General features: G+C 36.1%; 2 protein-coding genes and 1 pseudogene across 4 annotated transcripts; all 3 read left to right on the forward strand.

Moving 5' to 3' along the window:
* Window positions 1-33: 33 nt before the first annotated feature.
* LOC131531012 (uncharacterized) lies at window positions 34-8,476 on the forward strand (annotated as a pseudogene).
* Window positions 8,477-12,001: 3,525 nt separating this feature from the next.
* On the forward strand, window positions 12,002-16,726 carry LOC131530372 (mast cell protease 1A-like). Of its 3 annotated transcripts, XM_058760594.1 has the most exons (8): window positions 12,002-12,442; window positions 12,597-12,747; window positions 13,285-13,417; window positions 14,052-14,303; window positions 14,385-14,539; window positions 15,143-15,179; window positions 15,268-15,432; window positions 15,534-15,670. In XM_058760594.1, the coding sequence occupies exons 1-7, from the start codon at window positions 12,388-12,390 to the stop codon at window positions 15,331-15,333; spliced, it is 849 nt and encodes a 282-aa protein (XP_058616577.1). In that variant the 5' UTR covers window positions 12,002-12,387; the 3' UTR covers window positions 15,334-15,432; window positions 15,534-15,670. The 3 variants fall into 3 exon arrangements, with proteins under 3 accessions (XP_058616577.1, XP_058616579.1, XP_058616578.1); XM_058760596.1 differs by lacking the exons at window positions 12,002-12,442; window positions 12,597-12,747; window positions 13,285-13,417; window positions 14,052-14,303; window positions 14,385-14,539 and adding exons at window positions 15,818-15,953; window positions 16,032-16,304; window positions 16,420-16,726 and having other exon boundaries at window positions 14,550-15,179; window positions 15,534-15,681; XM_058760595.1 differs by lacking the exons at window positions 12,002-12,442; window positions 12,597-12,747; window positions 13,285-13,417; window positions 14,052-14,303; window positions 14,385-14,539 and adding exons at window positions 15,818-15,953; window positions 16,032-16,304; window positions 16,420-16,726 and having other exon boundaries at window positions 14,550-15,432; window positions 15,534-15,681.
* Window positions 16,727-17,627: 901 nt separating this feature from the next.
* On the forward strand, window positions 17,628-18,975 carry LOC131530874 (mast cell protease 4-like). Its single transcript, XM_058761359.1, has 5 exons — window positions 17,628-17,685; window positions 17,770-17,920; window positions 18,010-18,148; window positions 18,346-18,609; window positions 18,707-18,975. Exons 1-5 carry the CDS (start codon window positions 17,628-17,630, stop codon window positions 18,863-18,865), a joined length of 771 nt encoding a protein of 256 aa, XP_058617342.1. The 3' UTR covers window positions 18,866-18,975.
* The last annotated feature ends 1,024 nt before the right edge of the window (window positions 18,976-19,999 follow it).

Here is a 19,999-nt window from a genome sequence, read left to right on the forward strand (position 1 = left end):
CAACACTGTTGCCAGTAAGTTACTGTAATTACAATTTACAGTAGCAAACTGTATTTGATTTATCAGTATACTACTGTAATTCATTCATTTTTATATAGATTTCATTAGATTTTATAATTTTTATATAGAATTCATTTTATTTTTACTCTGCATAGGTACTACTGGCATTCAATTAAAACAGACACAATAATTACAAAATATCAAATTCTTTATTTAAAACATTGCATGTATAACACATAAAAATACAGTCTTCCAGTGCTGAAACAGTGCATCTTCACCATTTCTCCTGTCTTAGGACGTTTTGCAGTGCATTTTGTTGTGATTTATCCTCACAAAGAATCTTTAGGCAACAGAAACAAAATGGGGAAAAAAGACAAACAGCCAAAGAATACATAGCGGCCTGCAAAACCCAGGTGCTGCTCCAAAACGTAGCCACCATCTTTGCTCACCATCCACTTTGACAGAAATGTCTTCTCTGAAAAACAAGTAGAAGAAATAGCACACTTTTAAAAGGCAAACCTCATATAGAGTACACAAATCTCTCAAAAACATAGTTGTTCTCTTACCATGAATTATCAGTCTCAGGGTGGCTGGCATGTCCATGTCTTTCTTGATGCTTCATTGCAGTTGCCTTTAAAACATAAATATAAAAAAAATGCAGTAAATCTTAAATTCCATTAAAAACTATAACAAACTAATTCTAAAACTAGAAAGGCAGCTAGCCATGGAACTTAACTTAGCTAACATAGGATTTTATTTTCTCAGGCTACTGGCCAACAATAACTACTAACACCTGAACTAAATTTCACATTAGTTAACCTAATGTTAATATAAGATAAGCATTGCTCGTTAAAAACAATTTTAATTCGGTAACTTAATTCAATAAGCTGACAAAAGTCGTTTGAAACGACGGTGCAGTTTACCATGGTAAAGTTTGTTACCACCATGTTGACGAGTAAATGTTACTAATGTTAGGTAAACTGGTGTGCAAAAATCTGACACAAACACGCAGACAAACGTACATATATTTTTACCTTGCTTGCTGGTCTTATTCTCTCGTAAAGTGCATCGACACACAGCGCAGATGTTCTCCGGAGATCTCCCACACTGGCGGGTTCATCCCCGGGAAAAACCTGCGGCTCTGCCCGCTGCTTCCGTGTCTTTCTCGGACGCGAGTGGCGCGACTCGATAAAAAACAATATAGAACCCATTATATATATTATCTACAGTGGATGCGGACAGTAATGTGCTGCCCCGGTATATTTCTGATGTACAGATGTACTCCAAGCGCTAGCACTGTTTCTGACACGAGGTACAAACGTATTTTCCAATCATTACAAGCGATGTAACACATCCAGTAGTCAGTCCCAAGCTGCTGCGGCGTTGTAGACACGGTGTAGGGCAAATTGTGTCAATCCAAATGTAAGAAATGAGGAAAATAAAACGACCTCAGTATAATGGCGCCAAAGAGACCGTTACAGTAGTATACAGCAATTTTAAAAAATACAGTAAGTCTCTGTATGTGGGGTCTGACGTCACAGAAAATTCCCATGATGCAAAGGGTATTACAGTTATTTACTGTAAAGGGAATTTTCAGTATTATACTGGGTGATATACAGTAAATAACTGTGGAAATTACAGAAATGTCTAACAGTGTACTTGTTTAGGCAAAGAGTGAAAACTTCAAAACTGTGGTATTTAAAAACTGAGATCCTAAAGCACAGATTTTTCGCCCACATTTTTGGGTCCTTAAAATGCTTTGACGTAGAACTGAACTAGAACTAATTTCTATGCATCTCACCTCAATCTACTGTTACTAATTCCAAAACATCATTTCAGACATATAATAATATAACTCATGCAGTTATGAGAGAGAAAGAAAGAGGGAGTGATTAAGCATGTGTGAATTATCTGAATTTGCACAGCTTGACAGCATTACTAATAGTGAAGCCACACATTTAACTACTTTAAAAGCAGTGCCATTAAGACCTCTCTTCTGAGTAGGCCTGATTCCCGCCAGAAGAGTGGGCTGGCAGATATGTTGGGTGGGCAATACAGGTGCATCTCAATAAATTATAATGTCGTGGAAAAGTTCATTTATTTCAGTAATTTAACTCAAATTGTGAAACTCGTGTATTAAATTAATTCAATGCACACAGAATGAAGTAGTTTAAGTCTTTGGTTCTTTTAATTGTGATTATTTTGGCTCACATTTAACAAAAACCCACCAATTCACTATCTCAATATCGGATATCATGCTTTAGTGAATTGTTGGCCTTCTGGAAAGTATGTTCATTTACTGTATATGTACTCAATACTTGGTAGGGGCTCCTTTTGCTTTAATTACTGCCTCAATTCGGCGTGGCATGGAGCTGATCAGTTTGTGGCACTGCTGAGGTGGTATGGAAGCCCAGGTTGCTTTGATAGCAGCCTTCAGGTCATCTGCATTGTTGGGTCTGGTGTCTCTCATCTTCCTCTTGACAATACTTCATAAAACTGTGGAAACTTCACACTGGACTTCAAGCAACATGGATTCTGTGCCTCTCCACTCTTCCTCCAGACTCTGGGACCTTGATTTCCAAATGAAATGCAAAATTTACTTTCATCTGAAAAGAGGACTTTGGACCACTGAGCAACAGTCCAGTTCTTTTTCTCCACAGCCCAGTTAAGATGCTTCTGACGTTGTCTCTGGTTCAGAAGTGGCTTGGTAACCCTTTTCCTGAAGACGTCTGAGCGTGGTGACTCTTGATGCACTGACTCCAGCTTCAGTTCTCTCCTTGTGAAGCTCTCACAAGTGTTTGAATCAGCTTTGCTTGACAGTATTCTCAAGCTTGCATGACTTACCCTCTTTGTGGAGGGCGTCAATGTTCGTCTTCTGGATCATTGCCAAGTCAGCAAGTCATCTTCTCCATTATTGTGGTTTCACAGAACAAGAGATACCCGGAATTTATGCTGTATGGATGGTCATTAACTGAAACTCAAATGTTAATATTCTAATATTTTGAGATACTGATTTTTGACTTTCATGAGCTGTAAGCTCTAATCATTAAAATTAAAACAAACAAACAAAAAAAACTTTTGAAATGTTTTACTTTACATGCAATGAATCTAAAATATATGAAAGTTTCACTTTTTGAAATAACTTTTTCACAACATTCTAATTTATTGAGATGCACCTGTATTTTTTAATCAAAGTTTTTAACGTTTGATGCTATTTCTATAGCTTTACAAATAGGCAGATAGACAGACAGACAGATAGATAGATGCCACTTGATTTGGAGCCTCTGCCCTTCCGTGTCAGAAAAGCTAACCAATATAGCACTTTTCTGGTGTTATTTTAATGATTGGGGCAGTATTCAGCCCTTCCTCAAAATTCTCAATAAATAGCCCTCCTCAGATTGCTTTTAATGCAAAAATCATTAAATAAATGTATTAATGCTGTCTTTTTTCAGACGTTCTGATTGGATAGGAAAGATATTTGGGTGGGCTCAGGGCCAGATCCCGTAGACAGATAGCTCAACCGCTCATCTATCAATCTATGCAATCTGGTCTTGCTTCTGAGAAATGTCATGTTTTTCAGTAGTGAAAAAAATGTATTGATGAAACAGCATGGGCAGAGCTGATAAGCTTCTGTGCATGAATCTGTGGGTTAATTTGTGTGTTGAGAAGAGAGCAGGAGTAAGATCATTTTTATAGATAAAATATACTTTTGTTTAAAAAATGTGAATATTTTGTCATTTTTATATTTATTTGCTTGATCAGTGTTTTTGTGGTGTTGGATTCTTTTGCTGTACTAGGGTGCAAAGCTCTGTTACTGTTACTGTTTAAGTTACTGAAACAATTTGACAAACTGGTAATGTGGTCAAGACCCTCCTGGACCCACTTTAGCCATGCAGTTACAGAAATCAGAATCAAGCATTTTAGAGCTGTTTTTTTTCTTTTCTTCTGCGTTAAGAATGCTTAATGAGCTTTTTAAGGGAATGTGCAGCATCATGCCTTTCAGCCATCATTACTTCATGACCTAACAAGTAGGAAGGAGAAATCGATCTGCATCAGATTGTCCTTGTTTATCCTGCATCAAAATGAATTTCTTGAAAGACATTGATACCTGTTATGACACTTCACTTGTATTATGAACTATAAAATATTAAAATACCAACTTGCATGCATAAATGCTTTATCCTCATCTATACCACAATATCTTTTCATCACTGTGTTGCTGCAAGGTAAGTAAAACTCACAAGCAACTCAACGTCTCCACCCACCTTTCAAGTACATTTATACAGTGTTTGTCAGCGAGAGCTCACTGTCTTCATGATGACCATCATCTCTCTGCTTCTGCTGGTCTCCCTGCTGCCACACCTGAACTTCACTGGTGAGACTGATTATATAACAGCATTTATTATGATGTTTAATTGGTATGTACCGAAAAAGCTGACTTGGCACTATCTCGCTCTCAGCTCGTGTGAATGTTGGAATAGTGAACGGCACAGAAGCAAAACCCCACTCCAGACCTTACATGGTTTCTATTCAGAAGGACGAGACACATGTCTGTGGTGGATTCCTCATCTCTGATGAGTTTGTCTCGACTGCTGCACATTGCTGGAACGGGTAAGAGTTTTGTTTAGTCTGAATTGGTTTCATGTGTTAAAATCATTTTGGCTGACATAAAACTTGCAGTGCAATCATTTGTGTCATAAATGAGCATCATGACTATAAATCAACACAAAATGCTTTTTCAACAGAAATGAGATTCTGACAGTTGTGGTTGGTGCTCATGATTTAAGGAACAGTAAGAGTTCTGATCACATCGGAGTGAAGAACTACATCCCACATGAGAACTCGGATATCATGCTTTTAAGGGTAGCCAACTGTAATGTTTTATGTAAATTCTGTAATGTGATTCCTCATCAGATTCTGATCATCACCATCAAAAATCACCTTGGCCTTCAGGGCTTCTATACTAACCTCAAACTAGTAGTGTAATCAACTGCAGTTCAGTCTTATAAAAGATTATTAAACCTCTTTATTAATAGTGTTTGTGTTTTTGAATTACAGCTACAGAAAAAACTCAACCTAAACAACTATGTTAAATGGATCTCATTACCAAAGGATGGGGAAGATGTCGAAGCAGATACTATCTGTAGTGTTGCGGGTTGGGGACAACTGCAGACTAACGGCCAAAACAGCAATCGTCTAATGGAGGCAAGCGTGTATATATTGAATAACAAAGAATGTGAAAAAAAATGGGGACCAATCTACTCAGTCTCGCAGATGATGTGCACACGTGGCCATGGTGGATCCTGCCTTGTACGTACAAAAGATAATTTGCATCATTGATTATGTTAATTTATGAACTAAGTTTTTGTGTATGGCATTTTAGTGATGTGTTGACCTGTGTTTCTTCACAGTATGACTCAGGAGGTCCTTTGGTTTGTGGGGACACTGCAGTTGGCATCACATCTTTTGGATACAGTTTACAGTGCAATTCACCAAAGTATCCTAATGTGTACGCCAAGATTTCACCATATCTTCAATGGATCGACAGCATAATTAGAAATGTGAAGCGAGTTAAGTTCTTGAATTCTTCTGCATAACCTCTTTCAATAAAAGTATCACCTGGCAATCATCCAAAGTGTCTTCATTGCCACATACATACATATGTACACACATACATATATATAGGCCTAGAATATAATTCTACAGAATTAGTTCAGAGTTTAAAAAAAAAATTTAAAAAAAGTTTAAAGTATTTTTCCCCAAAAAAAATTATATGCAAATTGTATAATATCCAAGGTACACATTTCTAGTAATTGTGCAGTTAATGACACAAATAGACATACATATATATATATATACAAGTAATTCTACAGAAATGGTCCAAATTCAGCTTAGTAGTAAAGACGCAAACAATGATGGTATACTGTATGCGTTAGCTAAACACAGACATAGAGTACTGATAAAGCACTGCAGTTTGTAAACCAATGTATTGCTCCATCCTTAATAAGAACGACATACATTCTATAATAATCGACACATTTCTAGACAACAGCGGGCACACAGCTGATTAGCAGAACTATTACGCGACTTAGCCAGAGATCTACAGCTGCACTAAGTGTATACACAACACACAAAACTTCATGATTTGCATGCTCGACAGAACATTAAAGAAACAATTAATCATACTCACAGGTTGTGATTCGGAGGAGGAAGCTGGTCCAAACAAAATTTGCTAAAAATCTGCTAATTTGCTGCTTAGTAATATTTAGTAATGTAGTTGTTATCTTTAGGTGTTGGGTAGGATTAGGGATGTAGAATATGGTCATGACACATGTTCAATATGTGCTTTATAAGTACTAATAAACAGCCAATATCTTATTAATAGTCATGCTAATAAGCAAGTAGTTAATAGTGAGAATTGGTTCCTATACTAAAGTGTTACCGAATTTTCATTTTTGGAATTTATTTTTTTTATCTTTACAGTCCACCAAAAAATCCATTCAGGAATAACTTGATAGTACAGTCTGCAATAATAGGAGGATGTGTAACGCTAGAGCCATTGTGTAAACAGTTCACGTGCTGCCTTTGTCCAATTACATTGATGCTTCATATATGTAAATAAGAACATTAACCCTAGGGTTTAGAAAGGTTCAGTGTGAAATGCCAACATTTGAACCCACAATTAATTGCTAACCTCAGGTAAAATATGAGCATTTTGAAAAATGAAACCAGAAAACCCAGGATTCAGTTTACCCGGAGTTTAGAATGACCCAGAGTACACAGTTATTTTAAATATGAAAAGCCCAAAATTGATGAACTTTATGTATTCACATCGCCTTCTATTTCCTCTGTCAGTTTTAAGGTGCCAAGCACATTTTCATCGTACGTATTTATGCCCATAATACATGCTTAATTCTTATCACCCAAACCATCTGTGGCTTAAATTTGTGACCTCAAGGATTAACAAGAACAATGCAATTTTTTTTTTAAAGAGTAGGTAGCTCAATGTCTCCGCCCACCTTTAAAGTATATTTATATTGTGTTTTGTCAGTGAGAACACACTGATTGTCTTCATCATGACCATCATCTCTCTGCTCCTGCTGGCCTCTCTCCTGCCACACCTGACCTTCACTGGTAAGACTGATTGTGTAAGAATTCTAAGAATATTTCAGTGGTATGTACCGAATAAGCTCACTTTTAACACTATCACTACTCAGCTCATATGAATGTGGGTATAGTGAAAGGCAAGGTAGCCCACTCCAGACCTTACATGGTTTCTATTCAATTGAAAGAGCAACACATCTGCGGTGGATTCCTCATTTCTGATCAGTGGGTCTTGACTGCTGCACATTGCTGGAAGAGGTTAATGTTTTGATTACTTTTAACTGAAACGTTAAGTTAAAACCACATTGCAGTGCAACCATACAGTGTATCGTATGCCATAAATGAGCATCATGACTCCATAAATCAATATGTCCAATATGCTCTTTCAACAGATATCAAATGCTGACGGTTGTGGTTGGTGCTCATGACTTGAGCAACAGTAAAATTTTGAACCGCATCAGGGTGAAGCATTGCATCCCACATCCAGAATCCACAACCAAACCTTATCGGAATGACATCATGCTTTTGATGGTAAGCATACTACTTGTTCAAAACAATGTCTGGTCAGGACACGGAAAATGCCAAATGCTTATTTGAGTCTGTTTCGTATTTATTGCTCATTATACCAACAAAAAAGTCCAAAACTGCAGAAAATCCATAACATTTATTTTTTTTTTAAATCACTGGGAAATGTGTTGCTGTTGTTATACAAAGCAGATAAAAATCAGACGTGTAGGAAATATACTTTTTTTAAGAAGCACATTTAATCATATAATTTCATTTTAAGCTTTTCTGTTCTAACGTCAATAACAGCAGTAAAATGAACTGAAATTAGATTTATGAAAGATTATGCTTATTAATTATGGTTGTGTTTTGGAATTACAGCTATACAAAAAGGTCCATCTAAATAACCATGTTAAATGGATACCATTACCAAAGAAAGGAGATGTTGATCTTGTCTGTAGTGTTGCGGGCTGGGGAAGGACTGTCGTCTAATGGCCCACTGAGTGCTCGTCTAATGGAGGCAACCGTGTTTATAAACAATCATGCGGTGTGTCAGCAGAGATGGGGATATGAGTACATTGACTCACAGATGATCTGTGTGCATGGCACTGGTGGATCCTGCGAAGTACGTACAAAAGATGATTCACAGATTTATGGTAATGTATGAACTGGTTTCACTAGTGACATGCTGATCTGTGTTTCCTCACAGTATGATTCGGGAGGTCCTTTGGTTTGTGGAAACACTGCAGTTGGTATCACATCTTTCGGTGACATTTCTCACTGTAATTCACCTGTGAAACCTAATGTGTATACCAAGATTTCAGCTTTTCTTCCATGGATCCAACAAACCATCAGAAAGGTTAAGTGACTTCATGGAAAATAAAAAAGGGAAGAAATGTTTTCTTGAATTCTCCCATAAACCTTCTTTCAATAAAAGTATCACGCATCAATCAGTCGTAGTGTCCTCATTGTCACCATATATAATTATAATATTACATGGGACACACATCCAAAGTCATTTCACATTAGTTCACTTGGTTGCCATCTATACATACACATACGTGTCTATCTATAAAAAATAATTAAAAGTTACTACTAAAATACTGTAATTAGTTGACCTTACTAAAAGCATGCAGATCTTACAAAAACGATTTCTTTACAAAAACGAAATAAAAGACTTCTTGGTTTCAATAAATTCATTTTAAGTTAGATATACTGGTTGTGTATTTCATACAACTCATTAAAGTTCAGCTAACTAATGTAACATGGCAATTTCAGATTCTAAGCTGTATTTACCTGAAGAACAATCTGATTTACTTGATTAAACCATGCACACTGATTGCCTTAAAAAGACCAAGTAAGTGTTTCTCCAGTAGAGTATGTGTTTCAGTTATCCAGCTACCAATAACATAACCAGAAAGACTACCAGTGCATCAACATCTGCAAATGTTGCTTTTTAAATGAAGCAGTGTATAGTCTTATCACTTCTAGACCAATCCTCGACCAAACCACAGGCTCTACTCTTCTACTTATTCTATTCACAATGGTAAAACCCTCAAAATGAAGCGATAACAGAAATCCTTTTAAAACCAAACATAACAGAACAAGATTAACAGATCACCCCCTAATTTAACTTCATGCAAAATAACACTTAATTTGAACATTCACTTCTAGTGAGAAAGTGAGTCACAACAAAAATGAAAACTCCCAGCTAATATGAATACTGCCACAATTTCACTTCTTCTCAAACCTAATAAAAATCCAAAATTACTATCAAGCTACCTTCCCATTTCTCTGATCAATGCTGACATCAAAATCATCGCCAAAGTATTATCCCATAGAATAGAAAAGGTCACACCATCTATAATACACCCAGATCAAACCGGTTTCATTAAAGATAGACCAGCATCCACCAATACACACAGACTATTCAACTTATTGTATTATTCTTCAATTCAAAAAGCAAAAGCCATCATAGTCACTCTGGACGCAGAAAAAGCCTTTGACAGGGTCAACTGGAAATTCATGTTTTCCATATTAGAGAGGTTTGGTTTTGGGGAGTCATTAATTAATTGGATTAAAATTCTATATACATCACCTTCAGCCAATGTCATCACCAATGGAGTAACATCACGTAGCTTCACACTGCACAGGGGAACTAGACAAGGATGCCCACTCTCTGCCTCATTATTCACCATTTTTATCGAACCGTTAGCAGCAGCCATCCGCCAAAACAGCAACTTTTAAAGAGTTCAAACATTAAACATACAGCACAAAATCAGTCTTTATGACATATTACTATATTTACAAGATCCCTCATTATCATTACAAGAAACAATTAAACTTATTGATTCATTTTCTCACATTTCTGAATATTCAGTCAACTGGAGTAAATCTTCTATTCTTTCATTAAATCACAATAGCTTGGATGTGACATCCTAGACATCGCCATATTTAGGCATTAATATTTCCCCAAGGCTGTCAGAGCTGGTTAGTCTTAATTTCACCCCATTACTCAAAACAATAAATGATGATCTTCAACACTGGATGAATTTACCACCATCCATTATGGGCAGAATATCAGTAATTAAAATGACTATACTCCCTAAACTAAACTATTTATTCTCAATGATCCCAACACAACCCACCCTCACCTGGTTTAAATCTTTAGACTCAATTATTATCAAATTTTACTGGAAAAATAAGACCCCAAGAATTAAACTATCTACTCTACAGAAACCAAAAACACAAGGAGGATTGGAAGCACCACATTTCTACCACTACTCTCTGGCTAATCAGCTTCAACAGATATACAAATGGATTCACCCAAACCCATCAAAAAACATATGGCTAGATATCGAACAAACAATTTGTAAGGATATTCGAATTTCAGATTTACCATTCTATAGTCAGACAATCAAAAAACACCCCTCTTTTAAAGCACCAACTATAGCAGCAGCTCTGACAGCCTGGTGGAAATTTCACCAAATAACAAACACTCCTCTTGCAATATCTAAATACACCTCCATTTGGAATAATCCAGATTATACAGTTAATAAAAAGCCACTTAATTTACACACATGGGCAGAAAAGGGCATAACACAACTCCAACATATCTTTCACAGAAATAATCTGGCCTCATTTTCATATTTGGTCCAGGAATACGGCATCAAGAGTAATAGTTTTTTGGAATATCTACAAATCAAATCATCTATCCAATCAAAAATTAACATTCGAACCGTTAATCTAGAACTCTCACCTTTAATCTCAGAGTTAATTAATATATCGTCCTCAAAAAAACTACTCTTCAAAATATACAGAATAATATTAAAATCAGACAACACATTAAGTTTACCACATGCTAAGTGGGAATCAGACCTATCTATTGCTCCTGATGCCGATTTCTGGACACAAATCTGCAAAAATATCTACTTTATGACAAAAAATGCCAACTTGCACCTTGTACAGTATAAGGTACTTCACATTAACTGGACAGAAATAGTTTAAAATGGGATTCACTTCAGAAACATGTTCACATTGCACCCAAAATGACCTAGATACATATATTCACGCCCTTTGGTATTGTACCCCAATTAAACATTTTTGGGTAAAGGTCATTGAATCACTATCCGTCACTATGGGATCCCAAATTCTCCATAAGTTTGTTTACTAGGCGATATATCCATAATAAATTTAGACAATACAAACAGTCCTCCTGGTAATGCTAGCTAGCTATCGCCAAGAAAACTATCCTTATGAACTGGAAATCAAGAAAATCCATACATATTGCATCCTGGAAAAATCTACTAATTGATTATATCTCAATGGAAAATCTATCCAGTTCATCTCAAAATACAGTAGAATTACACCCCAACACATCTCCACCTAAACTACTATTTGAACTTAATTTGAATATTAATGTTTGAGTTTTGGGAAGGGGTGGAGGACAACATCGATAAGAAAACACTGTTGATAAAGGGTTTAAGAAAAGGTTAACCTACTTACACTCTTATGTATATGGTACATGTTTTTTTTTTGTTTTATATACACATTACACATTTATATATATTAAATGTAATATATTTTACATTCAGTAAAATGTATTCAGCTAATCAGAACGGACTTGTAATATCAGTATATATATTTGTTTGTCCAAGTGATTCTATATTTTGGCACCTGTAAATATTGTCACCTTCTTCACTTATTTATTTTTTTTTTTTTTCCTTATGTGTTATATGTTTGGTCCATGGGGTTCTTTATTTGGTACATGTAAACATTGTCACATTCTTTACTTGCAAAAAAAATAAAATAAAAAAAAAACATTTCACAGACATTTCAAGATACGACAAACGGTTTGGCTCAGTTGACAAAAACAAGTGTCGATCATCGCCAACATGGGTAACACCCTGATAAGACAAAACCTGACCAACTGTTACTTAGGTTGGTGTCTCTTAATGCAGTATGAATTGACCTGCAGTGGTCTATAACCACAGGTAGCGTGAGCCAGTCTGACTAAGCTCTTAAATGATTTCTCACACTGAACAGAATTTACAAGAAATATTATCAATTACATCATACATGGGGGAGAATAGTATTCCATTAAGACCACAAACCTAACACCTATCTTTTCCACCTCAGCACAAAATGAAAGTCACATCAAGTTGTGACAGAGGAAGTATGAGTGCTAATGGGGGCTAAACCAGCCCACTTTGCATTAAATACCACCATCAACGCCAGTGAGATCTTCAGAACTCCGAGAAACCTTCCAAGTACAGCATCATGATCATCTCCGCATTTTTGCTAGTCACCCTACTACCATATCTGACCCTCACAGGTAAGTCTGATGGAAAATCTACATTTATCATAAATATGGTATTTTAATGTTGATTTTATGCATTGTTAGCACTATGCTCTATAAGTTGATCTGAAAGAATATTAGGTCAAGTCTACTCACTTAATTGACCTAAACTAATTTTTCTCTCTCTTAGCATCTGTGCAAGTGGGTATAGTGAACGGCACAGAAGCCAAACCTCATTCAAGACCCTACATGGTTTCGATTCAAAGAAATAAAAAACACACATGCGGTGGCTTCCTTGTGTCTGAACAGTTTGTCATGACAGCTGCGCACTGCTTCAACGAGTAAGTTTTTTTTTTTTTTTTGGTCAGTTACAATTTCACTGTGAGTCAAAGAGAGTCCCATACTGCTGAAAAAGGGTCTTCACTTGGTATGACTAATTTGGAAATGACACATAGTATAATAGCACCCAACCAAATGGGTCCGCAACTCCTACAGTCTCAAAAATAAAGGTTCTTTATTGGCATATGAAGAACCTTTATCATCCATGGAACATTTCCATTGCACAAAGGGTTCTTTAGATTATTAAAATGATCTTTTAAGAAGTGTTCACTAAAAGGTTATTTGAGGAACTAAAAAGGGCTCTTCAGTGGCATCGCTTCTGGAAACTTTAGAGTGTAGGAAGTCCAACAAATATTGTTTTTACTTAAAGCAAAGCTACGGTTAACACACTAAAGTTGAGCTAAATGTTTGTGGCTTTGCAATGGAAGCATCTTAAAGTATGTACTGTAAATAACTAAACAAAAAGGTTAAACTAAACTTTAAACAGCCTTCATTTACCATTAAAATATCAATGCTTGTTTTCTTCTTCATCCTGACAGAGGAGAGAAGCTGACAGTTGTGGTTGGAGCTCATGATTACACCCGTGACTCTGGCCGCATGGGTGTAAAATTCTACCACATCCACCCAGGGTATCAGCCTAAAACACTGCTAAATGACATCATGCTACTTCAGGTAAATGACACAGCTAGGTTTTGCAGAGCAAACTGCAATTAACCAATAGTGTTAACTATACGCTAAACTAAATTTTGAGGAACAGAAAAGTGAATGTCCTACTGCCTTAGGCCTTGTTCACATTGCACACAAATCTGATTTGGTTTCAAATTTCAATTTGAATTTGAATTGGATTTCACACCACATTTGGATGTGACTTGGATTGGGAATGTAGAAGCATTACAAGATTTAAGATCAAATATGCCACAAAATAAGATTTCCAATTCAATTGTTTTAAAGCATATATGTAGCAATTATAAAAATACTGACATACCTAGTAATCCAATTATCCTTAGAATTAAAAAGAGATTATTTAATACAATGCACTTATTGCGTACATACATGTTTTCACACTGTACTTATATTTTTAAAAATACCTGCATGTAAATACATCTGTGAATTAATTTCCCTTACACCTAAACCCACCTTAAACCTTTCCATACCACCAAACCTATCCCTAACCTTACCTGTATCCCACCTCAATAGCAGAAGAAGTGTTTTGCAATACAATATGAATGCAATAAGTACATTGGTAATCCAATTTGTATACATTTTTGAAAATGATCAGAATTAATGATTGAATTACTTGCTGTAGCTAAATCGAAAAGTCGATAAGAGCAAGGTGGTCAACTGGATATCCATACCAAAGAAAGATAAGGAAATCAAGGCCAAGGTCAAATGCAGTGTTGCAGGATGGGGGAAGAAAAACAACAGTAGCACACCAAGTGCTAAGCTTATGGAGGTGGACGTCACTATCATTGACAAAAAAGAATGTCTGAAGTATTGGAGAAAAGATTACTCCGTCTCACGTATGGTGTGTGCAGGTGGTCGCGGAGGATTTTGCCAGGTACAAATAATATTCTGGACAAATCACAAATAGTGACAGTTCAATTTTATTAACGGCCTGCACTTTCATGACTTTTCTCAGGGGGATTCTGGAGGACCTTTGGTGTGCAATAATGTCGCAGTCGGTGTCGTTTCATTCAATGAGAAAGACAACTGTGACTCACCTAAACGACCGAATGTCTACACCAAGATTTCCAAATTTCTAAAATGGATAAATGCTATTCTTGACGGTGTGAAGTAAGAACTCGATTAATAAAAATTCAACAATGCGGTCTGCTCATGTGTGTGAATTTTTCGAGCTCATTTCATTTTGAATTAATTGAATAAATCTTGATTGATGTGACAAGCACCAAATGCTTTTCTGTGGAAAGATGGTGTCAGCCGTTCTCAGCAGGCCTGGTTTCCTGTGGGGGGCGAGCTCACTGCATGTGGTCAGACACCCTGTGAGAAAGTCTAGTTTGCAGACACATCTTAAAAATAAATTATGATGCCTATGCAAAGTCATGAGACTCACCACAGATTAAAAATAATAATAATAATAATAATCAAGTTGTGAGCTAACAGTCCTAAGTGAATTTGCATAAAATATTAAGTCTGTAAAAGCAAATTGGAAAAACAGCATTGATTGAACCATTATGCTAGGCTAGTCAGGGTTTTCAAGCAAGTGAGCAATGTTTTGACAAACAGAGCCACAGTGTTTGTATCAGGAATTTAAAAAAAAAATGCACCTAAAAATGTAATTTAATGGGAAATGGGGTCCAGTGTTGATTTTGGACTGTACTGACTTTCATTGTATGGAAAAACACAGTTTTAAATTTATATTTTTTTTGTGTTCCACAGAATAAATAAATTCATACAGGTTTGGAATGACATGAGGGTGAGGAAATAATGACAATTTTCATTTTTGGGTGAATTAACAGGAATCCTCGTTTTAACAATTTTCACACGGTGCATTTAATTAACAGAAGAAACAGCCAGCAAATGCTGTGGTTTGCTGTGTAAAGGGAGGCTTGCCCTTTTACATTGAGTAATTTAAAAGTCAGTGACACATTTTCAATGTTCCACAAGCACAATGACACACTTCACAGCGATTCTGTTCGCCACAGCTGTGACCACACTGCTCATCACAGGTAGCTTTTCATTAGTAATTCTTAACCTTTAAACATTGCACTTGTGCCATTGAAGGGACTATTGTTTGAGTTTGTAGTCATTTATGTCTTTTTCTCAATAGTTGTGTTTGGAGATGACATAATCAATGGGAAAAAAGCTTCAAAAGATTCATTGCAATACATGGTCTCAGTGCAGACCGATAAAAAACATGAATGTGGAGGATTTCTGATATATCCTCAATACGTGCTCACAGCAGCACACTGCGCAAGGTAAGTTGTTCATTTTTGGAGCCATATTCATTACTAAATTAAATATCAAAGCTCTTTGGAATGAGTAAATTATGATTGGTGCTTGAACAATTCATGAAAATGTGAGTTTGACTCCCTTCACTTTATTGCATTCCAGTGAAGAGATGACTGTCGTTCTTGGCGACCATAATATTTCTCCACAGAAAAATCAAAAAAGATTCAATGTGGTTCGCAAATTTATACCAAAAACATTTAAAAATGCTAAGATGGGTAATGACATCATGCTTCTAAAGGTAAAGAAGCACCTGTTGGGTTGTTGAAATTTCACAAGAAGATGTGTACATTTAATAACTAAGTATTTGCATTTTCAGATTTCCAGTAAAGTAGTTTTGGGAGGAAAGGTGAAGACGGTGAAATTCCCACATCAACATTACAGTGTTAAAAAAAATACCCAGTGCTTGGTTGCTGGATGGGGTTCCACTAAACAGCGTAAAAAAGTTAATGACCTTTTGGCCTTGAATGTATCAACTGTTGACATCCGCGACTGCAAGGAAGCATGGAAGAAATACAAAGAAAACATCACACAACTTCCACCAAACATCATCTGTGCTGGAGGATATAAACAGAACGGAGGAGTTTGCTCGGTAAGAAAGTCCTCACTATGTCTTAAGTGTATAAAGGTTTTGAGACAATTAAGAAAGATAAAAAGTGTGACAACTAGCCACAGCCTCATCTTCATATATGCATATTTTCTTGCAGGGTGATTCTGGGGGGCCGTTGGTGTGCAATTCAATGGCAGTGGGCATTGTCTCCTTCACCATAAAGGGGTGTAAATATCCTGATGTTCCAAATATCTACACTGATATTTCAAAATATGCACGTTGGATCAAAGCAATGATGAAGAAAAAAGATACTTAAGAGTTTTGTGTTCACAGCACTTGCAAACTATGCTTAATCATACAATACTGACCAAATAAAATTGTTTTGCTAATGACTTGTCTCTGTATTTTCAAAATGACCACTTGCTGTTTATGAGATAAATTGCCTCAATGTCCATGCTTTTGTGTATATAATGGGTTACAGCAGGAGTTTAACATTCAGAAAAGGTTGATTGAACATTTTTTTTTCCTAATTGCTTTTTTGATGATACTAAATTTGGGAATCCAAATAAAATTTAAAACTCACATTTTTGTGTTTTTATTTTCTAGCAAGAATATATACATATATGAGGCATTCTACAGAATTGGTCCAAAGTCAGAGCTGGAAACTGAAATTTAGGGGTTAGGCTTTTGGGACAGCCGCCCACCTTCCAATTGAAAGTACCCAATCAATTACGGTTGTGGGTTTCAATAGATAATAGAAAGATCTTAGTAAGTTTTTTTTTTTTTTTGGTTTGTGGGACAGCGATTTGGACCAATTCTGTAGAATGGCCCATATAGCAACAGGGCCATAGTAACAGCCTGACTGTTGTAACTGAAAATTGCAAAGAAGGTCAAGACCAAAAGGGGCAGACCAAAAAATTACCATATAAAACCATGATAAAGCCATCTAGGTGATATTTAGCAAACGTATCCAATAGTTTCACGACAAAAAACAAACAAAGGATTTGTCCCAGTCTGGGACACCCCATTCATGAAAACTACCACATCCATTTGTGGTACATGTTCTGTGCTGTATAAAATCTATAAAATTCTACTACAAAATTGAAAATAAACCATGACAGGTTTGTTCAAACCAAAAGATCAATCATAAGTCTAGACTCTAGATCAGTGCTGCCAAAGAAATTAAACTGCATCTGAAAGACATCAGTTTTACCAAGATATGCTGGAGAAGATCTCATATTCAATGAAAACCAACCGTATTCCTAGCAAATTCTGCATCTTGCGTCATTACTGACTGTCAGGATGTGTCTTGTGGTAGAGACCTATATAAATGACTGGTGGTCACACCAGCAGCATATTATAAAGATGAGTGCAGCATACAGCCTGTTGCTCTCAGTAGCTTTGATGAGCTTGCTATTGACTGGTTAGCAAACTAATGCTTTACTGATTATAAAATGATAACTGAACTGTTTTCTGTTTTCTCAAACGTGCATCTTTGTTTGCTTAGGCACATTTGGAGCTGATATCATCAATGGCAAAAAAGCCGAGAAAAACTCCATGCTGTACATGGCATCAGTGCAGATTGATGGAACGCACACATGTGGAGGATTCCTGATCCACCAAAGCTACGTGCTCACGGCCGCACATTGCGATAAAAGGTAAGCCAATAAAAGGTTAACCTGGAATATGTTTGGTGTTCAATAAAACTGTTTACTAATATGCATTTATGTTCATGTTATGAATAAAGTGGCAACATGACTGTGATCCTGGGCACCCACAACATCAGTCCAAAAGGAACAAATCTGAAAAGATATACAGTGCAAAATAAACATAAGCACCCATCCTTCAAAGACGCCAAAACTGGGAATGATATCATGCTTCTGAAGGTACAATATTCATGACTAAATTTAAATGTAATATAAAACAATCAATTTATCATTAAATATAAATGTCTAATTAAATACTTAAAATGTATTTTAGAATTTAATAATAATTACAATTTTAATTACAAATGAAATAATTAGATTGAACATGCTATTAATGGTAATCACAAAAATCACACTTTTCTTATGTGAAATTTTAGCTGAGCAAGAAACTGAAAAATGGCAAAGGTGTGAAAACCATCAAAATCCAGAGAGAAGAAAAACCACTGAAACCAAAGACCAAGTGCAAGGTTGCAGGATGGGGTAAAACTGAACAGAAAAATATGGTGAACGATCTTCTGGCCACAGACGTGTTGATTATCAACTCCACCATCTGCCAGACAATGTGGAAAAAAGTGCGACAGAAACTCCCCAACAATGTCCTTTGTGCTGGGGGTTTCGAGACCAAAAGTGGTGCTTGCCAGGTACGTCTAAACTAATATTTTAAAGAAAGTTCATAATTTGTGAGTCTATATTCTTCTGAACTCAAAAAAACGAGACTCAAACGCATTGTTGTTGCAGGGTGATTCGGGTGGTCCGCTGGTGTGCAGTGGGACAGCAGTGGGGATTGTCTCTTTCAATCTGGCACAAAACTGTGACTACCCAAACGTTCCCAATGTTTACACTGAAATTTCTAAATACAAAAAGTGGATCAATGACGTGATCAGAGGAGGTGCCTGATGCTATGAAAATGCATTTGAATGCAATCGTGCAGCCAAAGTCAGCTGTTATGGTGCCATGTGTATGCTAGTTGTCAAAATGTGTCAATAAAAGAACAACAAAAACTCTAAGCGATGACTTTGCATTTTTCCTTTCTAAAGCGCCACTTCAGAGAGAGTGAAACCAGCTAGGGTGCTGTCTGATTCTCAACCACTGCTAAAGTTCACCACCATCACCGCATCCTAAGTTACGCAACTGTCTAGTTAAACAGAAATAGATGCAACACTGAGGAAAAAAAAAGACACTTACATGCCTTCAAAAATAATTTGATCTTCGTTTAAGAATCGCTGAAGACACAAGCAACTGATTTGTCAAGGTGCATAAAAAGTCTTTACAGCAAAGAACTCCATTCATTAAAGGCCATTTAGTCTCAATTTTTTAAAAGATTTTTATTAGACAGTCACTAAAATGTTGTTGTTGCATGAAGCGAACAAGGTTGAAGGAAAAGAGAGAGAGAAAAAAAAAAAAAAAAGCGTGAGAAGAAATTGCTCCAAAGAGCATCTGCCATCACATTAGTTACTCTACAGCAAAAGTTGTACAGTAATTTTACTGTAAAAAAATCCACTTCATGAGTATACTACTGTAATTCATTCATTTTAATATAGATTTCATTAGATTTGATTATGTTTATATAGAATTCATTTTATTATTACTCTACATAGGTACTACTGGCATTCAGTTAAAACAGACACAATAATTACAAAATATCTTTGCATGTATAACACATAAAAACATAGTCTTCCGATGCTGGAACAGTGCATCTTCACCATTTCTCCTGTCTTAGGACGTTTTGCAGTGCATTATGTTAGGACATTTAGTCTAAATTTTTTAAAGATTTTTATTAAACAGTCACAAAAATGTTGTTGTTGTATGAAGCAAACAAGGTTGAAGGAAAAGAGAGAGAGAGAGAGAAAAAAAAAAAAAAGCGTGAGAAGAAATTGCTCCAGAAAGAGCATCTGCCATCACATTAGTTACTCTACAGCAAAAGTTCTCATTAGGGGTGATGCTTTTCTATCTTGATCTATCTTTAAGATGTCCACAACCTACTTTTCAAATGAATCATAGAGATTGTGATCTTCTATGTCCTATAAACAT

This window comes from Onychostoma macrolepis, chromosome 22, assembly GCF_012432095.1.
Source record: "Onychostoma macrolepis isolate SWU-2019 chromosome 22, ASM1243209v1, whole genome shotgun sequence".
In the NCBI taxonomy this organism is placed as follows: domain Eukaryota; kingdom Metazoa; phylum Chordata; class Actinopteri; order Cypriniformes; family Cyprinidae; genus Onychostoma; species Onychostoma macrolepis.

Coding starts and splice junctions, on each gene's coding strand:
- LOC131530372 (XM_058760594.1), top strand. CDS start 12,388: ATGATCATCTCCGCATTTTTGCTAGTCACCCTACTACCATATCTGACC. Junction 12,748..13,284: donor GCTGCGCACTGCTTCAACGA/GTAAGTTTTTTT, acceptor TCATCCTGACAG/AGGAGAGAAGCTGACAGTTG. Junction 15,180..15,267: donor AGGTTTGGAATGACATGAGG/GTGAGGAAATAA, acceptor TTTAATTAACAG/AAGAAACAGCCAGCAAATGC.
- LOC131530874 (XM_058761359.1), top strand. CDS start 17,628: ATGAGTGCAGCATACAGCCTGTTGCTCTCAGTAGCTTTGATGAGCTTG. Junction 17,921..18,009: donor GCCGCACATTGCGATAAAAG/GTAAGCCAATAA, acceptor TTATGAATAAAG/TGGCAACATGACTGTGATCC. Junction 18,149..18,345: donor ATGATATCATGCTTCTGAAG/GTACAATATTCA, acceptor GTGAAATTTTAG/CTGAGCAAGAAACTGAAAAA.